General features: G+C 56.0%; 1 protein-coding gene across 5 annotated transcripts in view; it reads right to left on the bottom strand.

Annotated features, from left to right (window-relative positions):
- Positions 1–14558, bottom strand: part of ACOX3 (acyl-CoA oxidase 3, pristanoyl) — a 39595-nt gene that overhangs the window by 17258 nt on the left and 7779 nt on the right. For all 5 annotated transcript variants that reach the window (XR_006605305.1, XM_013045845.2, XM_013045843.2 and 2 more), the window contains exons 6-11: positions 12045–12188; positions 8744–8832; positions 6057–6153; positions 4269–4451; positions 2388–2510; positions 742–862 (exon numbers count right to left, since the gene is read on the bottom strand). Coding sequence is in view for 4 of the 5 variants with exons in the window: in XM_013045845.2 (XP_012901299.2) it covers positions 742–862; positions 2388–2510; positions 4269–4451; positions 6057–6153; positions 8744–8832; positions 12045–12188 (757 nt within the window). In the remaining variant the exon portion in view is untranslated. The remainder of the gene's footprint in view (positions 1–741; positions 863–2387; positions 2511–4268; positions 4452–6056; positions 6154–8743; positions 8833–12044; positions 12189–14558) is intronic.

Here is a 14558-nt window from a genome sequence, read left to right as displayed (position 1 = left end):
CGCCAACAGAAGTCACTGGCCACCTGCCACACATCTACCACCGCAGGGAGCACTTAACGCGCACTCACTCATATGACCACGTTGGGAACAATCATTGTTATGCACCACAATTGTCCCCAGGCTACAGGCAAGGAAACTGAGGCCAAGTGAGGCTGGCTAACTAGCCGGGCTGTGCAGCCAGCGGGTGGCAGAGAAGGACTTGGTCGCAGGCCCTCAGCTGCTCACTCTCTTAACCACACACCAGCTGCCCAAACAAGGGCCACTGCCAAAGCAAACCGTCTTTTTCTAAGTTGAAGAATTTTTCGGCGGGACAAAGCTTGGTGCCGGATTAATGCCAAGTCATTAAGCAAAGAGTGACAACAAAAACGCACAGATTCAGATAATCGACGTTCCACTGGGGGGCTGGCGGGCTCCGTCACACAGCCTCCCCACCACCCGTTACCCCAGAAGGAGACCCTAGAACAGGAGGCAGCAGTGAGTGGAAGCCTTTGTCTAGGGCAGGGGGGTGGCAAAGCTGCTTTGGGAAAGGCCAGCCAGGGAACATTTTAGGCTTGACAAAGATGACTTGACCCTGCGTGTCATGCGAACACGGCCACAGAAAATTCACGAACAGGTGATTAGGTGTGGTTACACTCTGATAAAACTTTATTCACAAAAACCGGCGATTGCCGACTTTGGCTGGCAGGTGGTAGCCAAAAGCAGGGCTGTGGACTGAAAACCATCACACACTTCAAAACCTACCAGCCAGATAGCCATGTCCTCCACATGCCTCCCGGCATTCCTGAATTCCCCGCTGGGCGGTCCATGAGGCCAGTGGCTTGCCCGCCGACGCCAAGGCGTGGATCTCACGTCCGAGCTCGGCCTTGGGAGAGGAAATCCAACAAGAACAGGTGAAAAGAGGCTCCAACACTGGAGGTCAGAGGTCACTTCAGCCCTAGCGTCAAAGTCTTGTGTCCCCTGCAGTCCAATCTAAGACACCTGACAGCTGCAGGAGAAAGAAAGAAACCCAATTTTAGCTTCAAAAGGGGGGGGGTTCATCTCAGAGTGGACACACTGGCGTACAGATGGTTTCACAGCCGTGGAAACAGATGGACCAGAGCTCTGTGCAGCAAATAAACTCCAGGGGCGTGAGGATGATCGCAGGCATAGAGCGCGAAACATAAACATTTCAACTCAGTGTAGGGGACGCTTCTGAACCTGAAACCAGGCAGAATCTGATGGCAGAAAGAAAAGCAAGAAATCAAACAGGAGGTGGAGACAGGGCCCCCTCTCTGAGGATGGGGGCGGGCGGGGACAAGCTTGCAGGAGACTGTGCAGGGGATGATGATTTGCAGTCGACTCTGTAAGGCTATCCTTGGCCAGTGTCTCTGGGCCTTATGGATGTTACAGATACCCTTCTGCTTCCACCGAACGTTTAACAGAAAGAATTTAGAGAACGAGACAAACACACGCCTGCTAAAGAAGATGATCCCTTCTACCAGTATTTTCAACATGAAATAAGGGCCACTTTTAGGTCCTGGCATGCCTCCGTGAAACCGCAGAGTTTCAGAGAGAATAAAGCATGCTTACGCTTTATAACGTTATTAACAGGAGAATGAGTCCAGTGTCAGCTGGCAAAGGTCTCGGTGACTCATGCTGGGGAAAAACATATTTAATCCCTGATTCCCGAGGACCCGTGTGTTGCCGAGCAGCGCAGCCTACTGGCTGTCTCCACACCCCCCAGCACCCCCTGACTTCCTGGGTGTTTGTGCTGAATATTCCAAAACGTGCTAATGCAATCCAGGCTTTCTAGGGGATTGTATGTAACATCAATCTGCAGTATTTCAAGTCTGTTTTCAAACACGTTCCTCGTGATTCCCATTTTGCTCACGCCCAGGAGGCAACTGAGGGGCCACGAAAAGTCAGCTGCAAACTGTTTACACAGAGATCTGCCAAGGATGACTGTCGAAGCTGAGCCCCATGGACGCTCACTTGCGGCACAAATCCTTGGTGGTCAGTTCGAATCCCATCAGCTGGATTCAGGCCTTGACAGGGTTGTTTACGGAAGGATCAGAACCATGAAATCCACTGAGGGGCCGGTAATGAGAATTTGGTAAAGTCATCGCGTTCCCGAAAGGAGAAGGACAGCTGGACCCGCGGCCCGGAGTGGAGTCATGTTGGCACATCCTTGCTACCCGGGAACACGGACAGCACCCCAATTGCCCAGGTCACGGCAAGGATTCTGGGAGGCCCAGGCAGGCGGCCACAACTCGGGGGGCATCTCAGAACCCCAGAGGGCTGCCACGGATGGACAGATGTTTTGAAAGACAGGCTGAGGGCTGTGCTGTTCGGCCTTCGTAAGAGTTAGGAACAGTAAAGCCCACAGAGAAAAGAGCACGGGAGCTCACCTGCCTGGCACTGTGGTCAGTCCCCGCGAGGCCTTGCTGCAGTTCTGCCAGGTCCAGGAAGAGCAATTTCGAGAAGTGGTCCAAGGCGTAGATGGCGGCCAGATAGGGAAGCAAGCGCCACTGCTACAATCAACAAGACACTCGTGTTAACATGTCACACGTCCTCACAGGGAGCCCCCCTCCCGCACCCCTCCTGATAACCAACCCCACGTTAACATATCACACATCCTTGCTGGGAGCCTCCTTCCAATACCCCTCCTGATGGCCAATGGCGATGAGGCCCAGAGGAGAGACCAGGGGCAACAGGTCGGGAACAGGACCTTGCAGTTGCAGCCACGCTTACCAGGAAGGCCCCCCCACTGGCTGGTGTGCTTCCAACCCAGCTGGTCCCTCCCTACCTGCCCACAGTCTTGCCCAGTCTTGCCCACAGGTGTGACCCCTGGGCACCGTGCTCCCCATCTCAGCACACGGTGACTGGAGCAGGGACTCTCAGCCCATCTGCAGCTATGGAAACCAGCCCCCTGTGCTGATAGTTCATGCTTTGTGGACCTACCAGGGATCAAGCGATCCCTTTCCAGCCAGATGGGGAAACTGAGGCTCACAGGGAGCTAGAAGTCCCCCCAAGGCAGGGAGGGGGGGTCTGTTGCACGCACACCGCTGCATGGATGGAAGGGGGATAGAGGAAAAAGCAAGAAAGGACCTGGGAAGCTGTCACCACCACCATTGACATGGCCACCATCTATTCCTTACTGAGTGCCGAGACCCAGACACCCCGCCAGCTGCTTCCCATGGACTAACGTATTTATTCCTCACAAGCAGCCCAGAAGGAAGTGTGAGCAACTCTAATTTATTAATAAGAGAGCCAGAACTCAGGACACAGAGAGGCTCAGTACCCTGCCCGAGGGCACACAGATAGTAGTGGGGAGCGGGGTGAGGAGCCCAAGCCTGTGGCTCGAGCAGGCTCTCCGACCGCTGACCACCCTCAACATCCAGACAGTCAGGGGCACTGAGCTCACAGAGGCCATGGGACCCGCGCTGGAGGGGATGACGTGTGCCCAGTCATGACCCCGATATTCTACTTCTCCTCTTTTATTTATTATTAAAACCGGCTCACAGCCATGGTAAGAAATGTTAGAAGAAGCTGGGACTCTATTACGATTCCCTCCGGCTCTCACTTGAATGCACCTGTGCTTACACAGAACTTGGCCCAAGACTGGGTCAGACTTGCTGCTGAACTCAGACAGGAACCCCCTCAAGGGAATGGCAACCCCAGCCCACTGGGAGAAAGCCAAACATGTGAGGAGGGGTGAAGGCTGGGCGTCCTGGAGCCCAGGTATACAAGAAAGGGGTGAAGGCCGGGTGTGTGAGGAAATCCCAGAGCCCGGGTGTTCGAGGAAGGGATGAAGCCTGGGTGTGTGAGGAAGGCCTGTGAGGAAGTCATGAGGCCGAGGAGAGGAGTTACTGTGAAGGCCCAGATGTGTGAAGAAATTTGAAGGCCAAGCATGTAAAGGAGTGAGAAGGCCCAGCATGTGTGGAAGAAAGTGTCAGGACGTCTCAGAGCTCAGGCAGCGTGAGGGCCAGGCGTGGGGTGAAACGCTGGTAACCCACCAGCACCCTGAGCACCCCCAGGATACAATTATCTCCCTCTGCCAGGAGCCAAGCCGCTTTTTGGTGTTCCCGACCAGGTCCCCCCCTTGGCCATCCCAGGGGGCCTGTCCCCTGACAACGGGCAGGACAAGGGCCCCTCCTGCTCCCCTGAGTGACATCACTAGGAATAGCCTGGAGGCCCAGCTGCTGTGGCCGATTATTCCCACGAGGGTCCCGTCCCGGGAATGTTGCGAGTGACCTGGGAGTGCAGCCCCAGACGTGCCAAACCCGTACCTGCATCTGATACTCGAGCACCGGGACTTCCTCCCCATCTGTGGGCCCAAACTGACAGCGGGTGGCTGAGAAACGGAGCGCGATGGAGACAGCCAACTTTAAGTTCACAATGGACATGCCCACGATGGTGACCCGGCCAAAGGACAAGGTGCCCAGGGACGCCCCGAAACGCTGTTTGTCGTCCTATGGGAAGAAGGCACGTGGTGAAGGCCACCGGGTGGCCTGGCGGCCTCGGGGACAGACTCATGGGGCCATGAAGCCAGGTGACTCCCACAGTGGCCACAGAGCTCACCTGCCTGGACCAGCCCCGGTGCACCCCCAACCCAGAATTCCAGGCCAGGGCTGCCATGCCACGGGGCCTGAGTCACAGATGGCGATGGCAGGAGCCCCTGGGGGGCAGGCTCTGCTACAGAGGCATGGGCCCTGGATGAAGGGGACCAAGCCGCATGAGTCCACTCCGGGCCCCAGTCCGAGGGGCTGCTGCTGGTGCCAACGTCCTATTCCCGTGACCCCCATTCCCCTGGAATACCTCCCCTCCAGGGAGGACAACCTTGCTGAGGACAGTGACGGTCAAGGTCTGTGTTCTCTTACGATGGACCTCACATGTACCTGGGTGACTCTCCGGCCGCCGGCCTCAGGGCCCCAGGCATGATTTTCCATGGCAGCAGTGGCCTGGGTGCTACCAGCCTGAACTCACCCAGCCATCCTGACCTTCCTCACCTGTTGCTGCCTCTCCTGCCTTCACTTCTTTTATTATCTGGGGTTTTCTTCCCAAGTTACGTGCCCTTGCAAATGCCGGCAAATGCAGAGAACAGTTGGGATATCCCCACAAGGGCACAATGGTTTGTGATAGCATCACTAGGGAAATCAGAAGGCTCGGGGAGCCCCCCGCCCCAGGAGAGTCTGAGCCGCACCCCCTCTCTGGAAGGTCTCAGAAGTTTCTCTGTGAAATGTTTCCATTTCTCTGCAGCGTGCTCCATGGCCCCCCATCGGGTCTTTCCTCCCTTTGTGAGACGCTCCCCATCTCTGCTGCCGCCTTCCCCTCCTCTCACTTCACCTCAGCCTCTCCTGCGCCCCTGGACACTCCTCACTCAGGCTCTCCAGCCTCCAGCCCAACCCACGCTATGCTCGTCCCCTCCAGCATGTGCCTTCTGCGCCCTCGTCTTCCTACCAGCTTCTAATGAACAGCCGATGCTACATCCCATTGGGAAGAGACTTGGTTCCATATTGCCAACTTCTCTCCTCACCCCTAGTGTCCCCATCATGCTTGCTTCCCACCCTGTGGTTCCGGCTCTGGTCAGGCAGTACGTGTCATCAGATCCAGGCCTCTGAGGCTCACGTGTTGCTGGGGCTGTGGCCACCCTGACTGCGAGCTCAGAACTGGGAGTTGACCGCCTGCTCCAATGTGGGCTGTGGCCATCGCGGCTCTAACCCTCAAAGAATTTGGGGATGTGGTGAGCCCCAGACTCAAGAGAACACGGTCACCCCCATTTGGAATGGTCCACCATGCGACCTAGGCCCTTAAGCCCTTCAGGGAAATAGCACCAGCAAGGGACATCCTCCCTAATCCTGGAGAGCTGGGGGTTGGGCAGAGGAGTGGACATCCATGGGTAGTTTTTGGCCACTATCTGTCATGCCCAGGACCCTTGGGGTGCATCCGACTCAAGTGCCACCTTCCTTTTTGGTGGCACTGGAGCCTGAACCAACAGGGGTTCTCCCCCGGCCAACCCAGCATGGGTGGCGGGTCTCTGTGCAAGCCCAGGCAGAGTTCTGTGTGGATCCCTGTACCTTAAAGGGGGTGACATAGGTACCCTCAGGGGTGACGTCTCCAGTCCGGTTCAGGAGGTCTTGGCGAGGAATTCGAACTTTGTGGAACATGGCAAATCTGTGTGGAGAGACAGCAGGACCTCTGGTTAAACGGGGCTCTGGCCCTGGGGCTCCTCTCCTCTCCCTCCAGAAACCCAGTCAAATAAAAGCAAAGGAAAGTTAAAAGGGCCACAATTCCCCCCGCCCCAGAAAAAAAGGGAGGAAACACCAGAGACAGGAAATTTCAAAACATTTTTCTATCTAAAAAGTAGGTTTGGGAAAACAATGTGGCGTGTTCGTGGCAGGGTTCTGTGTGGAAGCAAATGACTGTGTACTGGTAACCACGGGGCCAGGGGCCTCATGCTGCTGGGATGAAGCTGGGGAGTCAACAGAAAAGGGGGGAACTGATTTATTTAAAGACCAGAATCTGGTTCTCAGCCTTCAGACTCATACCAGGATCCACAAGATGATGTGAAAAACCAGCAAACTAAGGTCTGAAAACTCACATGTCCAACAAAAGAACTGTGTTATCACATTGGGGCTCGAAGGCACATAAACTCATTTCTTTTGAAAAACTAAAATGAGAGGCTCACTCACACACTGTCATAGACCCCTGTGTGTTAGTAATCAAAGGTGTTAGCCGTGTTGGGCTGGGAAAACCCATTTCACGATCGTCTGCAGGACAAGACTACCACACAGAGAAACGGATGCTACATAAACCAAACCACAGCTCCAAACCATCTTAGAAATACTGACAGTTCCCACATGACTTGTCTGATGGCCAATCACTTCCAGAGTCATCCGAATGCGCACTGGCCCATGGGAGGTCACAGCTGAAAGCACAGTGTCACCAAGCCCAAGAGGGGAGCAGCCCCTCTTGGCTCACACCAGCTCCTGCTCAAACGGTGGTTCCTCCTAAGACAGGGCCAAGTACCCATCAAAGCTGGGTGTGAGCTCTGCCCAACAGGGTCTTGACCTCCCTGTCCTTGCCATCCATGTTCACTCAGCCTCCACCGCCTCTGGTCAGGTTCACAGCGACAGTCACCCCTGGGCTCTCTGCAGACCCGCCTGTTCAGCCCGTGGTGTGCATAGCAGCACAGGCCCTTCCAGACCGCTGATCAGAACGGCGACAAGTGCACAAGTCCCTTCGACCCTGCCAGCCACCCCCTACTCCCTAGCCTCCAGCCACATGGCACCTGCCATGACCCTTAAACAAGCCCAGCTCTCCTGTGATCCCTGTGCCAGCAGCCCTCAGGGCACCACCGCCTCCTCCAGAGGTCCATCATGATTGTCCTCTCACCCTGCCTGCAGCAGGTATGGGTGGATCCTTGCACCACTACAGGGAGGCCATGGCCCACTGTCCACACTCTCACCAGGCCACCTCCTCCTTGGCAGTTTCTGTGGGTCTTACAGACCATTTAATAATGGCTACTGGGTGTGACTCCTGGGAGATGCCTACTGAGGGCCATGCAGTACGTGGACAGCAAGCGAGACACTGTCCCCTGGGTACCACTGATCTCCCCACCACATCCTGGGGCCAGGCCAGCCTTGGAGGAGAGGTGCAGTGCACCTGTCCAGACCCCCAGGGAGGAGCACAGACCTGGGGTGGGGCACAGAGCGGGCTGGCGCAGCACCTCCCAAACTCCCTGGGAAGCCCCGAGAGGATCTGCAAGGGAGGAAAGCTCAGCTGGCTGCCAGGCCCCCACCAGCATCCAGGAAAGAGGCCAACCCCTGCAGGCCACCCGCCCAGGTATGAAATGAAGGTCAGCTATGGACCGGCTCTTCCACAGGCCCACAGAGAGCATCGAGGCCCTGTTGAGGAGTGACCACTGTGCCTGGGCCTCCATGGGGCACTTGGCCTGGCCACAGTGGGGTCCCCCAGGCAGCACTCATAGATGTCCCCTGTTCAAGAAAAGACTGGGTACCGGCACCCTGGACTGTTCCAACTTACCACTTGGAGGCTGAGGAATGCTTCTGCAGGCCCGACTCTGGAAACTCTAAGCACCCTTTCTAAGGAATGGAAAACATTCATCCATTCCTACTACAAGGAGGTAGAACAAGGCCAAGCGTGTTGATACTTGTGAAAAGAATCACTTGAGTCTAACTAAAAGCCAAACTACATGCACCTCTTTTGAGGTGCAGACCACAAAAGCTGTTCCAGAAATAGGTGGCGGCCAGGCCACAGGACGTGGGCACGACACAGGGTGTGTGTGTTAAGACGCATGTGACACGGTGTGCATGTGTGACACGGATGTGGGAGACAGTATGTGACATGATGTGTTTGTGTGACACAGCATGTGTCAAACAATGTATGTGAGACAGAGAGTACGTGTGACATAGGGTATGTGTCACGTAAGAGTGTGTGATATGGGGTATGTGTGATGTAGGGTGTGTTACACGGGTGTGTGTGTCAGGATGTGTGTGTGTGTGAGACACGGGGTGTGTGACAGGTTGTGTGTAACACAGGTCTGTGTGACATGGGACGTGTGAGGCACAGCTCTCAAGGGGCAGGTGAGGTGTGCGTCCCACTGTGTGTCCCCTCCCCCACAAGAGTCTAGGAGAGCTGGGGACAGCACTGAGGGACCTGGCTCACAGGCCGACATCAGCAGGGATCGAGCAGCAACCCCACAGGGAGCAAAGTGACCACAGAGGTCAGGGCGCACACTCACCCATTGTCCACACCATTCAGCCCCAGCTTCTTCCCCATGTCGCCAACCATCACCCCCGGCATGGGAAGAAGAGTCTTGGGGTCCCGAATCTGCACAACACACAAAAAACAACCAAGGGCAACCATTAGGACCTCACAGAAATGAAAACAAAAGTGTTAAAAACCCCCAGTGACTGAGCCCCAGGCTCCCTTCCTGTATCCGTGGGTGGAAACCATGTCCTTCAAAAACGTGACCTTATTTGGGGCTAGGGCCTTCGCAACTGTAATTAAGCAAAGGATCTGGAGATGAGGTCCTCCCAGACGACCCAGGCAGGCCCCAAATCCAATGACGTGTCCTGGAAGAGACAGACGATGTAGCCACAGGCCCAGTGACTCGGCAGCCACCAGCAGTGGGACGAGGCAGGAGTAGACTGTCCCCTGGAGCCTGGGGGTGGGGAGCTGCCCACACTGAGGTCAGACATCTGGCCTCCGGCTCTGTGGTCTTGTGTCACTGCAGCAGTGCTAGGAGGCCGGCATGCGAGCCAGAGGAGATGCTGCCTGAGATCAGTCCTATAGATCTCTGCCCCCAAAGCTGGGTTCCATGGAGCTACCTTCCCAGACACTGCAGGTGTGGCTAGCAGGTGGTTCCTCACCTCACCACGGGGGCCCTAAGCCAGGGACACGGGGCTGCACCCGAGACCACCAGTATGCTAGTGACTCCCAACCAGGTGGGAGCCCGCACTGCCCCTCGCTGCCAGGGCCGGATGTCCTATCATAGACCCTCTGGCTGTCCATCCTGGAGGGCATCCTGAGCAAACAGCGGGTGGAGCACACCCACCTTACACAGCTTGGCCCCATGAGAGGCTCACACAGCCCAGAGGTCCACAGCACAGGGCAAGAAACTCTACTTCAAGGAAACTGTGAGTGCGCACTCTTACGAGTTTAGCTATTTGCAGAATGGCTTGCTTTCGTTTATTCTGGGGAAACGACCATCGAATCCGACTGAATGTCATGAGAGGGATATCTCAGATGAGAGCAAGGGCTGATGTCCAAACGTAAATGCTCTTTCCCCCTTTCTCAGCTTTCATTAAATCCCAGTGAAGATTAGGATCTAACTTCTCATAACATTTTGAAATGAAAAAAAAGTGGAAAGGAGGTGAATGTGGAAGAAAACAGGTAGGTGCTTTTCAAGGAATCTCAGACAAAAATAGAGCGGGCACAAGTCCAGATTCCCATGAAAATCCATGACCACACAGCTGCCACCAATACCGACTAACCTCCCAGTCGTGGAAAGGGAGCGGACCAACGAACAGAGCGAGTCAACGTCATGCCGATTGCAAACAGGAGTAGCTGTGTCTGTGTCTAATTTCTGAGCTCCGCCAACCTGACTGACGTGAGAGACCGAACCTGTGAGAAACCTCCGCCCTTCACCAGATCGGCCACTGCCTGTAGCAGGCACTGCACCTCTGATTGGCTTGGTGAGTCCTCATTTCACGCTCCCCTCCTCGATAAGGACGGGGACGCTTGCCACCCACAAGCCACCTCGCTTGGTGCACACTAGGCACATGGAAACACCCTGCTGGATGGAGGGGTGACACAGTCCCGCCGGAGAGTGAAACACCCCTGTTCTCTTGCCTAAAGGGCCGGAAACCCTCAACAAAGTGAACACTAGCCCAGTCTCCATCAGAAGATCCCTTCAGGGACACACCTGTACTCACCGAAGCAGCGTATGACAGCCTGGGGTCATGAGAAGTGACTCCTGGGCTTCAATGGCTCAAATGTGACTTGAGAATAGGGACACGAACAACAAGGGGGACGGGAAGCAACCAGACTTCACTGAAATTAAAACCCTTGGTGCCGCAAAGGACACAAACAAGAAAATAGAAAGACAACAGGTGGAATGAGAGAAAATCATCTATCGGATGAGGGTTAGTCTCCAGCACACGGGATTCAACAATAAGAAGACAAATCACCGATTCAGAGCCAGATGGAGAGGCACTGATGGACGATGGCCCGGTCACGTGACGGGAGGATCGTGAGCCACAGCCTGTAGTAAGCAGCGTGGGAAGGCAAGCAAGGACCCGGCAGCAATGGGCCAGGTTGCAATGGGTGACTGACAGCGTCCCTCATTTCCACCCTGTTAACCAGGCTAGGACCAACCTGGTGAAGCCCAGCCCGCTCCCTGACCAGGCTCAATGGCTGTCCCAGCCTCCAGTGGCCACCTCACTGCTGGAGCCAGCTCCACGGGGCGAAAGATCTGAACAGACATTTCTCCAAAGAGAATACACGAGCGGCCAGCTGACACACGAAGAGAAGCCCAATATCATGGCCATTACGAAAATGCAATCAAGAACCCAGCAAACATGAACCCATGCCCAGCAGCACACAAAGGAAAATACGCCTCTGGAGGGTCTGAAGAGCTGGGAGCCTCACACGGTGGTGCAGACGGGAATACGGATTGGTGGGGACTGTGGAAAGCAGTATGGCGACGCCTCAGGGAGTTAAGCACAGCATCGCCGTAGGACTCAGCAAGTCCCCTCCCGGGTGTCTCTACCCCGAAGTAGAGAAACAGGGGTTCAAACGGACACCCGCTCGTGAGCGCACACAGCACTGTTCACGATAGCCAAAAGATGAAAACCACCCGACCGTCCCTCAGGAGGCAAGTGGATACACACACTGTGGCCCAGTCCACACAAAGGTACCTCAGCCTTCAGAGGTGCGGCACTCCCGGCACTGACACGGTATGGGCTGACTTCAGAACCGTACTACATACAGGTAGCCAGACAGGAAAGCTCATTGCTGTAGTTCTCATCCACATGCAACATCCCGCAGGCAAACCCATGGCGGCAGAGAGATCCAGCAACTGCCAGGGGCTGGGGAGGGGGTTCGGGAGCAAGCAGGTCCCGGGCAGACCCTGGCTGTAGCTTCCCACTTGTAACTCAGGAACAGGCTACATCAAGGCCCCCAAGTCGGACCTCCCAGAAGCACTGGAGCCCACCTCACACTCATTGGGTCAGAACCACAGGATGGTGCGGCTGGGAAGCCCAGGTTTGTGACAAGCAGCTGAAAACACAGGGATGTGGCCACCAGAAGGACGGAAAGATTCTCCCACGGTGATCTCGGGTCTAGACCGGGTGGAAGGACCCCAGCACCCTTGACATTGAGGGCTGGATAATGCCCTCTTGGGGGCGGATGGGGTTCTCCTTCCCCTTGGGCTGTGCTCACTGGAAGCCAGGAGCACCCCAGCACCCAGCAGTGACGAAGGTGCCTTCAGACTTGGTTACGCATCCGTGGCCGGAGCCGCCCCACCAGCATCCACTCACCTGCACCACGAAGGAATGCAGGCCGTGGCACTGGCCCCCTGGCGTGTACAGCTGAGCGAACACCACGGCGTGTGTCGCCGTCTTGCCCATGTTGCCAACCCAGAATTTGGCAGCTTCAAAGTCAGGGGTGTGTATGATGAATTCCTACACCAAAAAAAGGTAATAATCATAAAGTTGTAACCAAAGTTATAATGAACAACTGAAGCACACATAGATCTTCCTTCCCTTTCCAATGGACTCAACGTTCGTTCTCTGTTCAAAAGTCCTAAGAGTAGAAGCAACTGAACATTTTAGCTCCTTTCTGGAGCAGGGAGCCCTGTTTTACATTTTTTAAATATTTTTTTTTTTATTTGTTAGAGAGAGTGGGGAGAGAGAGAGCACAAGCAAGGGGAGCAGCAGGCAGAAGGAGAAGCAGACTCCCCACTGAGCCTAATGTGGGGCTCGATCCCAGGACCCTGAGATGATGACTTGAGCCGAAGGAAGACACTTAGCTGACTGAGCAACCCAGGTACCCCAAGGAAGCCCTGTTTTTAAACACAGTGTATCTCTGGGTCCCATAACTTAATGCAGACACGTTTGTGGAAAATGAGGAGTCACGTCAGACAATAACATATATGCCCACTATTCCGGCAGCTGGCCAGCACCCCACCTGTTTAGCACCATGCCTCACTCCCCCAGGGCGCCTTCCCTGGCTACAGCCTTGAATCAGAGGCCCTCCTCGGCTGTGCTCCTTCCTCACCCCTCATGAGCACTACCATTTCCCCTTCCACGGTGTCCCCAACCCATGAGCTCCATGAGGGCCATGTGTCCAGGAGCACAAGGCAGACTCTTGAAACATCAGAGTGAATGAGCCCACGGATCAAGGCAGGAGCTGGGAGGCTTGCCGGGCACTCAGTGAGACAGGAGACAGGCCATGTGGGGGGCCAGGCTGGGAGTGAAATGGGCTGGGGGCAGGATGGGAGCTAGCCCAGGGCTCGGAGGCAGGCTGGGAGACCTGGGCTAGCTGGGCAGAGCCAGCGTTGGACTGGCCACAGTGGGCAGTCTCCCTCTCCCTGTGGGTGGGCAGCTGAGACAAGCGCACAGGGAAGTCCTTGCTTGGCCCAGCCATGTATGTGGGGTTATCAACTCCGAGGGCCCTGGTGACCCCCTTCCAGATGCAGAGACCCCGCTCAAGAAAAGTGGGGGCAGGGGCAGGCCTGCCAGTCCTGCCTATAGCTCCCCTCTCCATAGTGCCACCACACATCACTGTCCCTCAGCTGGCCACTGCTCGGGACGGCAGGGACACCTCCACCCGCCACCTGTCCTCCACGGGAGGGATGGGGGCTCCCTCAGGGCCACGGCACCGCCATTCTGTCCATCCATGTCTGCCCACAGCCTTCCCTCAGTCCCAGCCCATCATCTCTGCAGATGTCCTCCCTGTGCAGGCACACTACCCCGTCCCTTCGGTGTCTCCACAGTCCCCGACACTCACAGCTCTCTTTGCTCTGTCCCTGTCTCCCCTCCAGCATTGGTGAACCCCCAGAGCAGGGGCTGATCTGTCGTGCTCACTGCTAGGTGCCCCATCTCTTAAAGCAGGGCCTGGCACATACTAGGTGCTCAAAAAACACCTGTCGTTGACATGGGCACCTGACCAGCAGCCCACAAAGGGCCCCAGGCTCCCGATCTCCCCCTGCTCTGACATCATGCTCTGCTGGTCACTTAGGTGCAGATGCCAACAGGCAGTGGGTCAGAACCAGGCCACCCCGCAGGCCCCTGCCAACAGGCAGTGGGTCAGAACCAGGCTTCACCCCGCCTCCCCACTTAGCAAGAAGAGCCAACAGTGCCAGAGTGCAGAGTGAAGAGACCAGGCCAGGCCAAGAAGAACTTGGGCTCAGAGAAAGGTATCCGATGGCTAGAAAGCCAAAGGGGGCCGTGGCCGAGCAGCTCTCTCTCTGCCCGACTCTGCCATGGAGGGCCGTCCATGCCAGGCCAGGAACACCTCTCCCTTGGCCCTGCTTTGCCTGCCAGGGGCTCCCCTCAGGTCTGTGGCTCTGTGCAATATGCACCTGGCCCACGTTGCTGAAGAATGAATGAGTGAAGAACAAATACAGGAGCACAGGGCTTTACTTTCCTTTATACAGACTCTTCCAAACTATGCTCCCAACGCAGGGAAGGCGGAGGGCTCCTGAAACACCAGACCAGGTGTGGGAAGGGCAGCAGAGGGCATGGTCCTCAGAGAAGCGGAGGAGACTGACCCCAGCGACGGGAGTAGCAGGGTACGGAGGTCACAGAGAGAAGAAGCTGCCTGACCCATGCATCCCATTCTCTTCCTGCCCTCCCTTCTGTCCGTAGAGCTGACCACCTGATAAATCATGACTCCATTAGCTGACATCTGTCCCCCACCGACTAGAGCCTAGAGTGTCTGCTCCCTGACAGCAAGGACACAGCCTGTGAGGGCCCAGTGCTGAGAATAACACATGCACCAGTGGAAGGCACCAGGCAGCAGCTGACGGTGCTCACTGGCCACACGGCCCA

The sequence above is a fragment of the Mustela putorius genome, unplaced genomic scaffold, assembly GCF_011764305.1.
Source record: "Mustela putorius furo isolate JIRA1106 unplaced genomic scaffold, ASM1176430v1.1 tig00000083_pilon_pilon_pilon, whole genome shotgun sequence".
Taxonomy (NCBI): domain Eukaryota; kingdom Metazoa; phylum Chordata; class Mammalia; order Carnivora; family Mustelidae; genus Mustela; species Mustela putorius.
This window is presented reverse-complemented; position numbering and strand designations above follow the sequence as displayed.